The 13,327-nt window shown below is 41.5% G+C and overlaps 1 protein-coding gene across 2 annotated transcripts in view; it reads right to left on the reverse strand.

Annotated features, from left to right (window-relative positions):
- Positions 1-7,769: 7,769 nt before the first annotated feature.
- dchs2 (dachsous cadherin-related 2) overlaps positions 7,770-13,327 on the reverse strand; it is a 31,259-nt gene continuing 25,701 nt past the window's right edge. For both annotated transcript variants that reach the window (XM_035416628.1, XM_035416627.1), the window contains one exon: positions 7,770-12,219. In XM_035416628.1, the coding sequence (XP_035272519.1) occupies positions 9,578-12,219 (2,642 nt within the window). In that variant the 3' untranslated portion in view covers positions 7,770-9,577. The remainder of the gene's footprint in view (positions 12,220-13,327) is intronic.

The raw sequence follows: 13,327 nt of genomic DNA on the forward strand, positions 1-13,327 counted from the left end.
ATAGAAAGCCACTCACTGGGTGATCCACCATGTGCGCTCAGGAACCAGGTTCATCACTCACATAAGCAGCCCTTCTGAGATTGCGGCATGATGCTGACATCATCACCCTCCTGGCTTGAGGCTAAGCTATTAAGGATCATCCAAGTGAGCTGGACACCTCCACAGTAAAATAATTCAGCCCCAGCTCCCTCAGGAGCCAAGGAGACCAACCAGGCCCTGGCCTTTAAGTGGAACATTTTACTGCCCTGATATTAATGCACACACCAGGCCACACACGCTGCAGTCCCTCCCCTGACCGGGAGAGCAAATAGATCACTCAGGATCACAGTGAACTGTTGTGGTGATGCAGGGAGGTGGAATTCTCTTCCCAGTGGGAATGTTTTATTGCTTGGGCGACTAACCACTGCCTATCATTAGCGATTTTATCCACCTCTGCATTTGCAGGATTTATGTAGTATTTAAGTTATTAAATATAGGTAAAGTTATTCATCAGATAGGAATATTATATTTGTATGATATAGGCAATATGTATTTTGTTCAATATAATTTCTCAAAGACGTTGGTGTAAACAAACATGTTTTTGTTCCAGTCAGTTCCCATAGGTAGTTCAGTTAGCTGAAACTAACATAAACCTGGTCATTAAGGAAAATTACTTTTAACCCCTGACCTGTGGTGCTTGCCCCGTGGTTACCCTGTGTTTTTGCAGAAAGTTAACAATGGTCAACAGATCATCACTCGCCCCTAAAAAAAAAAAAAAGAAATATAACCACTGAAGGGCATTTTTTATTTTTTTTTATTTCTCTACAGCATCATTTTTCATCGAGTTGAAACAAGAACCAGTGGATATTTTCCACTTGTTTGCGCAAAATGTGTTTCATATACAATGGCCAAGAAAAATACAGATGGTCTGATTAAACCCAAATGTGATACTCCGGACCCCGTCATCCATCAACGTCCTGGTTTTATCCCCCGTGGGCCCGGGCCGGGTCCCCTGACAGGCGTGCACGCTGGGGCGGGCTGTAATTAGGACCCTGGCATTCGTTTGGCTCTCCGGCTCTTGGCAGGTAGCGCAACCGTAGCGTGTTTTTCGGTGAACTGCAGCGATCCTCTCTGCATGGGAACAAAATCTCCTGGTGACAGCCTCCCTTCATTCTGCAGTGAACGGTTAAGGCAGGTGGCCATTCTTTAAATGCTTGTTTATGGTCCGAAGCCCGGTGAAAAAGCCTAATTACTTACCTCTCTCACTATATGCACAGCAAACTGGTGCTCACCTACATCCATCTATATTAATTTAAGGTTGCACAGGAGTTTTCAAATGCATTCCTAGGAAAAAGAAGAAACTTGGTATCAACTAAAGACAGATCAATTTTGATTATCTTTTAAGGTAAGGTATGATGACCTGAGAGCACAGACAGATGTGCTTTGATATGTCAAGTACAGTATGTAGCTATTGGATCTAGCTATCATTAATAATAAGGGAAGGAAGCCTTTTTGACCTTTTTTGGTACCTGTTGCTACCTCTAAATGAACATGATCGTTGCAGTCGGCAAAGTATTCAAATGTTCCAGATCTCCTGATGTTTAATCAATCAATCAATTTTTATTTGTATAGCACTTTTAAAAAAGGAGCTTTGTCACACAGCAGCTTTACAGAGAACTGGCCCCTAAAGAGTAATCCTAGGGCAACAGTGGCAAGGAAAAACTCCCCGACTCCCTGATGTTGCACATTAAATGTCAGATTCAGCTGTTTAAAATGAATTGTTCATCAGTAGATTTCAGTTTAATACCTACAAATCGCTCAACTTTTTGGAAGCGTATTGATATACTTAGGAGGCAGTTGCAGTGGCATTGATAATAATATATCTAAGATATATCTAATATATCTACCATACAAATACAATCCCAGCAACTTTGGTATCAACAGCTCAAAGAATTGCTTTAGCCTACATCATTTTGCATCTGCATTGTGATAAATACGTTTTTGTTCAGGAATTGTTTTGCAAAGTCAGCAATGAAGGAAAACTGAACTTAAAAAAACTACAATTTTCTGGGCAGCTAATTTTATCCAGAACAGCTCACAGGGCTAATATTGATAGGACCACGCTACATTAAATACATATCTCAGAAGCAGAAATAAATAAAATGAGTTCAGTACAGTGACAGGCACCAAGCAACCCCCCCCCCCCACAAAAAAAAAAATAGAATAAAAAAAACATGCTGCAGTAAATATATTATGACCAACAATTATCCTTCATAGCAACATACCAACAGCACATTGAAGTGAATGTAGAGTCCAGCACTAATCCATTAATTATACTGCACTACCGAACATCAGTGTTTGTATAATGCCATACAATAATCCAGAAGTGCAGCATTAAGTTGCAAGGTATTTCCCTGCCCATGGGATTAACAATAAAGTGAAAGAGATATTCTACATGTTATCAGGAGGCCGTGGAAGGAACATTGTTTGGAGGGCCTGAGTTTTTATTTCTGTTGTGATTCCTTCCGGCAGTGAGAAATGGACATTTTCCCAACAAAACTGAAAGCAGATGTAGGAGTTTACAAGGAGTTTTGAGCACGCACTCATCTCAGTACCAAGCCTTGTTTTATGAAAAGCTCAAAAAAGTTTTCACCTCACAATTAAAACAGAAAATATGGCCAGGATAGTTTTCTGACGAGCATATATAGTGATATACTTGAAAACAACAACAGAATCATGGACAAGAACAACAACAACGAAATCCTTTGAAAGGGATTTTTGTATGTCAGGCAGTCGTGGGTTTCTTTTGATGATTCACTGAAGGCCCAAAGCGCATCTGGAGTTTTTGTGTGATTTATGAGACAGACACCCATCATTTAGTTTCTGCACTACTGTAGTGGTGAAAGACAGTAAACATATTACATTCTCTGTTTGAAAGTCTGTAACTGATCTGCGTTCAGTGTTTCAAATATTGATTTTATCATTGTAATCTAACACAGATGCGCATTTTGTGATGTATGAGATTCTGTTATACATACAACACACACACACACACACACACACACACACACATGCAAACACAATGCGTGCACTGTGCTGACAGTTCCTACACTGTACACATTACTACTATTAAATTGCAGTCACAATCTACAGGAAGACAAAAGTACAAAAATGTCTTGAAAATAATCTAGCAGTGTAGCAGCACTTACACATTTTTCAGTGCACAACCAATGGAAAACAATCCAATAAACAAATATTTTAAGAATGACATCGAAATACTCCAGCATATCACATGACAATATGTCATTGACAAGGTCCAGTGAATGCATTGGCTTTGTTTGTTCTGCTTTTTCCTTCAGTAAGTAACAGTCTACGGCATCATTTATAATAAATATCCTTCTAAAGCTACTCACAAGTCAACAATGTTCATGATTCTGTGTCAAATAAATGAGAAAGAGACAAATGATCCTTTGTGCAAATTTGGCTCTAATTTACAGGGAAATTATGTAGCATTTAAGCTTGGCAAAATGGTTTATACAGATAAAAACTGAAATAAAAATTTAGGTCTCTAATTAATGCTCAGCAGCTGGATGGCCCATCAAGTTATAAATTTCGAAGTATGTTTTGTCTGAATATTGCGAAAACTGGAAAAAAAAACAACACTCACAAACGGGGCATCATAATTTCTCCCAAAAAGCACAAGCTACTTCTGGGAAGCTCTGGATGGAAATTTTTCTCTTTCAATGTGTTTCACGTCTGAGGCACATCTGTCTACTGACTACTGCCAGTGTCTGTGCCTCAGCCTCAATGTGTGAGTCACATCTGAAAGCAGGTAGCAAGTCCAAGGAAAGAGAAGTTTTTCAGTGCGACTGCAGTTTACAAAAGTACAGCCAGAGCCTGTTGTATACACACCACACACATTCTAACCTGACCATATAAACATATGCGTGTGCGTGTGCGCGTGCTCACAGACGTGTGTTTGTGTGTGTGTGTATCATATAAAAAACACACACACACACACACACACTCACATACTTAGTATATAAGGTCATTAATATACTTGAAATGTTTTGTCCCCAGCTTCTGCATGTGTCTGCTCACTGGCCAAAAAGTCCATACTGACTGTTCATATGCAAGAGTATCAAGAGAACTGTGGTGGACATACCTCACTCAAAATCTTTGGAATATGGGAAGTAAAAAAAATGTATATACCTCAGCGAGGTAGATTTAGTAGCTTTAGCTGCACCTGGCTTACATTGGTTATAGCGTAACCCTTGTCAAATGAGAACCTGAAAACCCATAAACTGGGAATGCAAGACAGGCAGGTTTTTCATCACAGGATGTTTTTTTTTCTAATTCTACGGAAAGAAGAAAGCAGCTCACCATGGATGCTTTCTTCCGCCAATTTTTAAAACGTGTAGAGCTCAACATCTCTAAAAGTTCAGGTGGAGGTTATCGTGATCCAGTCCAGTTCACTGGACTGGTGGAATAGTCAACATGGCAGCTCCAGGAAGTGAAGAATATCTCAGATGTAAAAATTATATTAAGAATATATTAATCTTGGCAATATATCTCAGTTACCTTTAGTGGAATTACATATAGATTTGGCTTATTACGAGAAAGGTTAAGAGAAGGAGAGAACACTCTTTCTTAAGCTTGAAGTCACTAAAGTGTTATTTAATTCTCTACTGCTTTGTCTTCCATTTGCTTGTCATTGTAAAAAGTGTCCTTTTTATGGTGTGCAATGTGTCCTAGTGAATGTTTGCCAACAGATGGAGCTGTTTTTCTGAACTTCATCATACTGAGACCTTCATCATACCATAGTTGGTAAAGGAGAACCCCCATTGAGATTTCAAGTGGAATGAGTTTGGCGACAGAAACAGCCTACTGGACAGGTTAAAAAAAACCTGATTCAAGGTTTCCACATTTTTATTTCCTCCACAAAATATTGCTTTATAGTCAACTTGAGGAACAATTTCTCTGTCATTACAGGTAAATACATAAGGTCAATAAAACAACAGACTTTTAATAGATAGCCATCTATTTTGTTGATGGACTTAGAGCAGGAGTGCACAACTCCGGTCCTGGGGGGCCGGTGTGCATGCTGGTTTTTGTTCCAACCAATTACCTTAGTTTTAGTTTTTTGACAGCTCTATAAACTAGACTGGTTAACTCCTGTTCTTGAGCACAGTAAACTCTTTAGGATACACTTGCAATGTGCAGCTGTAGCTGGTGCTTATGCAATTTTCAGATCAAGATATGATTGAGCTAATTGAATAATTAAGAAGAGAAGTTGGCACAAAATCCTGAAAAAGTCCTTGTTGTGCACCCCTGACTTAGAGTTGGTCTACTAACACACCCAGCAACTGATTCTTCAGAAGGAAACAAAGTTAATGGGAGGTAGAAAGCCAATTGTTGCAAAATCCCTGCATAACCACCAGTAAAACAAGACACCAACATAAATTCCCACCTTCTATAACTACCCACTGTTCTCTTTTAGAGATGAAATGGTAAATAAATATGTGATTAATACCACCAGGTGAAGTCTTCTCTTTCATGTCCAATTTCATTTGAAAAATGCTTTGGTCCCAGTGGAACTAGCCTATCTTTCAAAATATCTCATAGTCCAACTGAAGCCATTTGATTTGTGCATCAATTGAATTACCTTCATAATCATTATTTTTTACTGAGACTAGTGCTTATTATACAGTTGCTCTGACACAGAGGTAGTCGAGTCTTTTGGTCCAGTGTTGAGATGACATGAAGATAGCGTCTGTTGAAACAAAAGAATCAGAAATCTGTTCCTCATTCTCATCTTTGTTCCACTGACCACTTACTCAAGCAGTAATGTCTCTTTATTTTGACATTACTGCTTGACAACAAAGATTCTCCCTCTGCACCACTTTTGCATGCCTAAGGCCTGTTGAAACTACAAACGCAGAAAGGAGGTTACCCTCCAAACAAAGGACGCCTCGCAAAACATTACCCAAAGAAACACAGAATGACAACCACAAATTAGCTTAATGCTACATGCCAAAGACAAATTGGCATGGATATCTATTGCTCCCATAAGTAAAGACATGTTATTATATTGGGTTACGGCTTTCCCCCCCTGCATGCACTATATTCATAACAATAAATAAAATTTTGGGATGGATGCCAGACCAAATTGAGCCAGCAGATCTGCCTTTGATTTATTACCCCTGGATTTAAAGCGCTGCCATGTTCAGACCGCCGCTGTAGGACGGACCGAGCTGAGCTTTAGCGCAGGCTATTAGAACCTGGGCGAAGATCCATTGCAAATCACCCACCCAGGGTTTGGATGTCACTGCAAATACAGTGTGGAAATACAGTGTGGCAGCCCTTTGGCTCTTTCTGTGGTGGTCTTGGAGTTCTTTAAATAGCCTCCTTCACACCACCATGTCACGAAAAAGCACAACCAGGTCATGTAATTTATAGACTAATGAAAGCAGGCCCATTAAAGTGTATGTCCTAGCTTTTACACAAGGTATTTGTACAACATGAAAATTAGCGCCTTTTTCCTACAACTGTATTCAGTACCAGTTTCATGATGTACTTATTTGGGTTAAGCTACTCTGGCTTTGTTCATTAGAAAACATCACATAAAAGATTGAAATTTTTCACTTAAAATACCAATTTCCTTACAGTATAACCGGGTATGGTGTGTTGAATATTGTATGCGGGTAGAATCTGAATAAAATCTTGACAAACGTAACTTAAATCACATATCAATCACAGTCACACTGTAACATTCAATACTGCAATACAATATATTTGTGCTATTTCAGAAAATGTTGAGAGTATTAAAGTTAGTTAAAACACCTGGCTTAACAGATCAATTAATTATTTTTTTTAACAGATTGATTTTTGTTCATGCGTGTACACATTAAAAGGATTACCTCCATTTGACTGATGTAAAACATAATAAAGATAAAAAAATATGTAATAAAGGTAGGTCAATGTTTATATGCCCTTGTTGACAACCAAGAAAATGTATAATAGTAATTTCCAAGTTTACTGAAGATAGTTCATAGCTTTTGGACCACTTAAAATTAATTTAAAAGTTAATCCATGACAATATAAAAAATCAGGAGAAGCATGTGGTTTATTACATACAGGGTAAAAGGTTCAGACTAAAGTTTACTGACAGAAAATAGTTTATTCTGAGAGACTACATTTCATCCCTGTTAGACTCATATAAGCTCTGCCGCAGTAAAATTAACACTGAACATCATCTTATTGTGTACAAAGTGGTTATAATGTATGCGCATGTTTATAAAATGTGTATATGTGCTTACAAAACACACAAACAGGGAAAGTGTATTGTTACATTTTCAAACACATTTGCAACCTTTTCCATAAATCTTAAATTCCAAGCAGACAGAGATGTCAAACTATAAATTATGAGGCACAATACCAATAGAAGAAAGCTCTGAGAAAGATTCTAGGGTTTACAGAAGAAATCCCAAGGTTCCTTTCAAGGTAAATCTGGATGTACCAGTCAAAAACTTAAAAGCAGTTCAGTAAGAAAGAATATTCTCCCTGTTCTCCAGACAGTCAGTACTGGTACTTGACTGCAGTGAGTGGCTCTGTTTCTCTATCTGGATCACATTAAAATGAGTCAAGTAATTGTTCTACGTCATGCATCCATTTCAAATGTTGATTTACAGGAAACAGCCGGGGTGGCCCATGTGGGAGAACTTTTTTTTTCTTTTTCTTTTTTTTTTTTGCAAATGCTTGATAAAAGCATGAATTTTGAAATGATGTGATTTCAGGATAAACTTTTCGGTTACAGTACTTCCTTTCTTGTTTATGCAAAGACCATATGCCCTAATGAAAAAGAAGAGTTTTTGTAACTATGTAACTAGGTCCAATCAATTTTTCCATGGCAAAACTTGTCTTGTATTTACTCTGTTTTCAATCTAGTAATTTGCCAAAACATAAGAGAACGCAGCATCAAATCAAATAATAATACCACGAATGATAAATACAAATACTTCAGCAAAGTGTTTATTGACACATTTGTTAAGAATGTTAGCATCTCAATCAGTGAAAACGGTTTCATCAAAGAACAAATATTTGAGATTTTCTTTTTAATAGATACCAATTTGAAACAAATGAGTTGCATGCTTGTTGTATAAATACTACAAGCACCATATAAAATATTTATGTAAATACATCTAACTTCTTATGAAATATTTTTATACTGCACAGTTTAAAATGGAATTTAAAAATACCTATATACAATTATTTATTTAATTTTTTCTTTTTTTTTTAACAAAATAATCAAAATTGCATTCATTCAAACACCTGCCGTAGTGTTGGTTTTTGCAAACTGGATAGGACAGTGTTAAATCATTTATAAAAATATACACATGCCATCTAAGGTGTAATAGAGTTGACAAAACAGAAACAGGACTAAAATGCATTTCCCTAAAAAGTAGGTGTCGCCATTATTTGCGTACCTTCCCTTTGCAATGATAACACATTTTGGAGGGGATCCTTGACCAATCTTCCATAAAATCTTTCAAGGTCCTTCAGATCCTTGGGTATACATTTGTAGACGGCCTCTTTCAATTCAAAGTACACATTTTCAATAAGATTTAAATCTTGTGACTGAGATGGCCAGCCTTTTTTATTTATCATGGGTGCCAAAATTCTGGAGGGCACTGTATAAAATGACTTCCACACAGTAAATAATTCCAATCTTCCTTTTCAGTGGAATTTGACTAATAACATAATATTCAATACTTTTGGTCGACAACTGATACATACATTTTTAAATATGTCCATATCTGGTATTTGGGGTTGTAGAAATAATTTTCTCTGCTCCTCTGTTTTTTAAGTACATGCAGCTGTGGAGACTAAAAACAACTGGGTTTCACAACCAAAAAGGGTCCTATTTTAATCTGCAATAACAAAAAGCTAGTGGAGCACAGTGAGGGTTGTTTTTTTCATTACAATTTTCCTTACAGAATGATCCTGAAATATGTGAAATGAAAAGCAAACAATTACTCAAATATGCCAATGATAAATACTTCCAGTTTCTTTCTTTGACCACTTAAAAATAACTCAAATTTATGTTGACTCAGTGATGTTTGAAGCTGAATATTAATGTGGCTTCGTTCAAAATATTGGATTCTTTTTAAATAGTTGGCTGAATGGGAGATCACATTATGTACACAAAGCCAGACTCAGGTCTGAATAAAGTTTTATTTCAAGTTTAAGTGCGCCATGGATGTCTTTATAATAAAGGTCATCATCGACATGATGTTGACACAAGGCATCATGAGAATTTCAAGTTCCACTTTCTCGTGGAAGCACCCTTATGCAAAATAACATAAAATGGCCACAGTAAATTAAAATTCTGATTCATGTTCATAGGGCAGTCATTAAATTAATCAAATTAAATATATGATATGTGAGAATATCATATATTAGGATAGACATACAAGCAGAAACAATGGTCCTTTGTATCATTATTTATTGCCAAGAAAATATTTGTTAAGATATTAAAAAAATGCATTGCTCTGACATAACTGTTGCTAAGACTAAAAGTGTTTGGAGTATAAACAGCCTATACCTGTATTTCCCCATCTCTGATACAGGAGGGGTGTGGACAAGGCCTGGTGGGAGTGGTACTAAGTCCAGTCTCTGACACCACAGGTGAAGCACTGGGTGTTCTCATGTTGAGCAGGGACAGGGCGGGGGAGAAGCTGGGGGTCATGGTGGAGGGGGTGAGGCCTGTGTTCCTGGCTAGGGGGGAGTAAGAGTATTTGGGAAAGGATGGCATGCGGGTCATTGTCGGTGCCACCCGTGAAGGGGGCATCCTTGGGGGCACGGACCGGATGCCCGGTCGGGCCATGGATGTGATGAGGGGTGGGGGTCGGAGTTGCCTACGTATCTCTACGGCCCCACCTCTGCCCTGCTCCTGCTCCTCCTCCACCTCCTCATCAGACAGCAGGCCAATGTCTGAGAAGACAGAAGCTAAAGGCTGGAAGCGGGGCTCCCAGCCGAGGAGGTAGTCCCAACTGTAGTTGCCCTGTAGCTCATCCTCTGTACACACCAGTGAGGTCAGAGATCCGCCCACAGCAACGCCTACTTGGGCTTCACCCTCAGAGGCATACCCAACCACCCTGGCCCTGTCTCTGTCTCTCAGATCCAGTGGCCGTGATAACATCTCCTCGCCCCCGCCTTCTTCCAGGAAATTGTGAAGGCTCTCTGAACTCTCCGTCCCCACAGCAACCATAGAAACTGGCTCAGTCGCGTCCTCCTCCTCTGCCACGCAGGATGCTGGGACTGAATCCCGGGGCACTCTGAAATCAGGGACCCGGGACGGACCCAAGCTGGGTGTGTAGCCAGCACTCTTTTGCAACAGGTGCTCGTTGATCATTTGGATCTCCTCATCTTCGGCCGTCTCCCCCTCAGCCGAGCCCCGCCCACTCGAGTCCGAGTGACGGTAGGGGTTGACCAGCTCCCTTTTCACCCGAATGTCCACCAGACCACTCAGGTCCTGGAGGCTGATGCCATTGATTGCGTCGTGGTTGATGACCTCCTTATCAAAGGCATCCTGTCTGTGGGTCAGGCTGGAGGTCTCGGGAGGAGGGCCTTGTTTCGTGGTGGTCTCTCTTCGCTTGAACCTCAGGACAAGGACAATGAAGGCAATGAGGAGGAGGAGGAGGACGGCCAGAGATGCACTGAGGCTGATGGTCTGTGCATGGAGGGACATTGCTAGCGGAACCTCGGCAGAGCTGGAAATGTTGACGATGACCAGGCATGAAGCCGACCTGGAGTCCATCTTTGGGCTGCTCGCTATCACTAAAAAATCCACCAGCTCCTCTCCTGCAACACTTCCCTGTCTCCTGTACACGGGGGCGGACAAGTAGACGATGCCGCTGGTTCTGTTGATGGAGAAAAAGGGGTAGGACCTGGCCAGAGTGTACTCTAGAAGGCCGTCCTGTCCTGTGTCATGGTCGGTGGCTGATACCTGGCCGATGCTCTGCCCGGCCTTGGCAAATTCTGGCAGGTGGAAGAGGTACTGCTGTCGGGTGAAGACAGGACTGAACTCGTCCACCCCCTCGATGAGTATTTGGACCCTCGCGGTTGCCGTCTGGTCACCTTTGTCGCGAGCCTCCACCAGGAAGCAGTACTCATGTTCCTGCTCGTAGTCGAAAGTCTGGCGGGTGTGGATGTCTCCAGTCAGCGGGTCGATGGCAAAGGCGTCCTTCCTGTCTGGGCTCCCACTGCCATAGTCCAAGAAGCAGGGGCCGAGGATGGAGTAGGTCAGCCGGCCGTAGGGTCCGGCGTCGCGGTCAATGGCATGGACTGTACAGACTAGGGAGAAGGTAGGCTGATTCTCCAACACCGAACAGTTGACTATGGGGAAGGGGAAGTAGGGTGAGTTGTCATTCTCATCCAGCACGGACATGTAGAGCACTGCGAAGGCCACATTCCCGCCCCCTGACCCATCTCCATTTCCATCAGAGGCCCTGACGGTCAGCGTGAATCTGACATCCTCCTCATAGTCCAGGCTCTGGTTAACCTCTACGATCCCCGTCAGGGGATCCAGTCTGAAGAGGCCCCTGCTGTTTCCGGAGATGATGTCATACCTGACTTGCGCGTTTGGACCCTCATCAGGGTCATGTGCAGACAGCCGCACCAGGCTGGTTCCGGGCGGGCTGCACTCGTTTACCTGTGTGTGGTACTCGGAACTTCCAAATTCGGGCGCGTTGTCATTGACATCCAGCACGGTCACGGTGACTGCGGCAGAACCGTTCAGTGGTGGGCTTCCCCTGTCGGTGGCGGTAACGGTCAGTGCATGGCTCTCAGCTGTCTCACGGTCCAGTGTGCTGCACAGGACCAGCCTGGCCACGGTCATCTGCCGCGTCTCGGTCTGGACCACACCCACCTCCAAGCAGAACCGCCTCTCCTGGTTGCCCCCAGTGATGGCGTAGTCCACGCGAGAGCTGTCAGGGGCCCAGTCCTGGTCATCAGCCTGCAGGAGCAGTAGGGTGCTCCCCACGGGTGTGTCCTCGGAGACAGTCACCTGGTAGGAGGCCCGCTGGAAGCGAGGGGCGTGGTCATTGGTGTCCTGCACAGAAACGTCCACAGACGTCACAGTGCTGAGCGGGGGGTCACCGCCATCTCGGGCCTCCACCATGAGCTGAATCGCATTCCCGTTGGTAAGGTGTGTCAGTGGCTTGTTGGTGAACAGGGACCCTGCAGGTCAAACAAGGTATAGAACAAAGGTTTAAAGGCATACTATTCAGGATTTTTACCTTGAAAATATTATAAAATAACCATGCTCTGTCATATCTATGATGCACTGGTGATCGCTGTCTTTGTGCACATTTGCCAATTCCGAGCTGCTCTGCCTGTATTTCTTCTTCAAAGATGTGTTCGGGATGTTTCTGGGTTTTGTGCTATTTTCTGTGCTGGGAGGGATGGCTGGGGCTACAGAGCCTGTGGGGTGGCATCAGGTTTGTAGCTATCCAGCAACTGCAATGGTGGAGGTGAAGAAGCATGAGCACAGAAAAGCAAAATGACAAACTGACAAGGCTTGTTAAAAAATGAGTCAACCTTGGAACTGTTTTTCCTTGATGGTGACAGCTATCAAAAAATAGAGATATGGAAATTTGAAATGTGAAATTGTTTGTAAACACAGGACCACAGCAAGACTAACAATCCTGCATAGTATGCCTTTAAAACACATTCGGAATGAGTGTAGCCTGGATTGGCAATAACACTCCACAATTTTAACTTCAGATAAAAGATTGGACATACATTCTTTTGACCTCACACACCACTTTTTGGTCAATGCCAACCCTTGTTCATTTGGCAAATGGGTACTATAGCAATCCACTAGGACAGAATAGGAGAGGTGGCTTAGAAAATTCAAAATATCTGGTGAATGGCCGCTGCTATTGCAAAATGCGGCAAATCAACAGCTGTTGCTGATAGGTCCTCCGCTAAATCTCTTTACCACATTTGCTGGATCAAGATTTATTAATATGGATTCCTAAAAGCAAGCTGTGATACCTCAGATTCTGATATGGTGTTTATACCTGTAAGTGAATGTGTCTGCATTATATACAGTATGCGATGAAAGCAAGCCAAGTGTCTTTCATTAGCAATTCAACAATAAAATTCCGAGTTTGATTTATGATCATTTTCCAGTTTCCTTTGTTTAGTGTCTTGCATTTCCTGTTATGTTGCATTTAGCTTGGAAGTACAACTTCCAAATGTGTGGTACAATCATGTGATAGGAAAAAATGATGCTGTATTAGACTGCAGGGTCTATTTATGTCAAAATAAGACAAGATTCTTG

This window comes from Anguilla anguilla, chromosome 5, assembly GCF_013347855.1.
Source record: "Anguilla anguilla isolate fAngAng1 chromosome 5, fAngAng1.pri, whole genome shotgun sequence".
Lineage (NCBI taxonomy): Eukaryota > Metazoa > Chordata > Actinopteri > Anguilliformes > Anguillidae > Anguilla > Anguilla anguilla.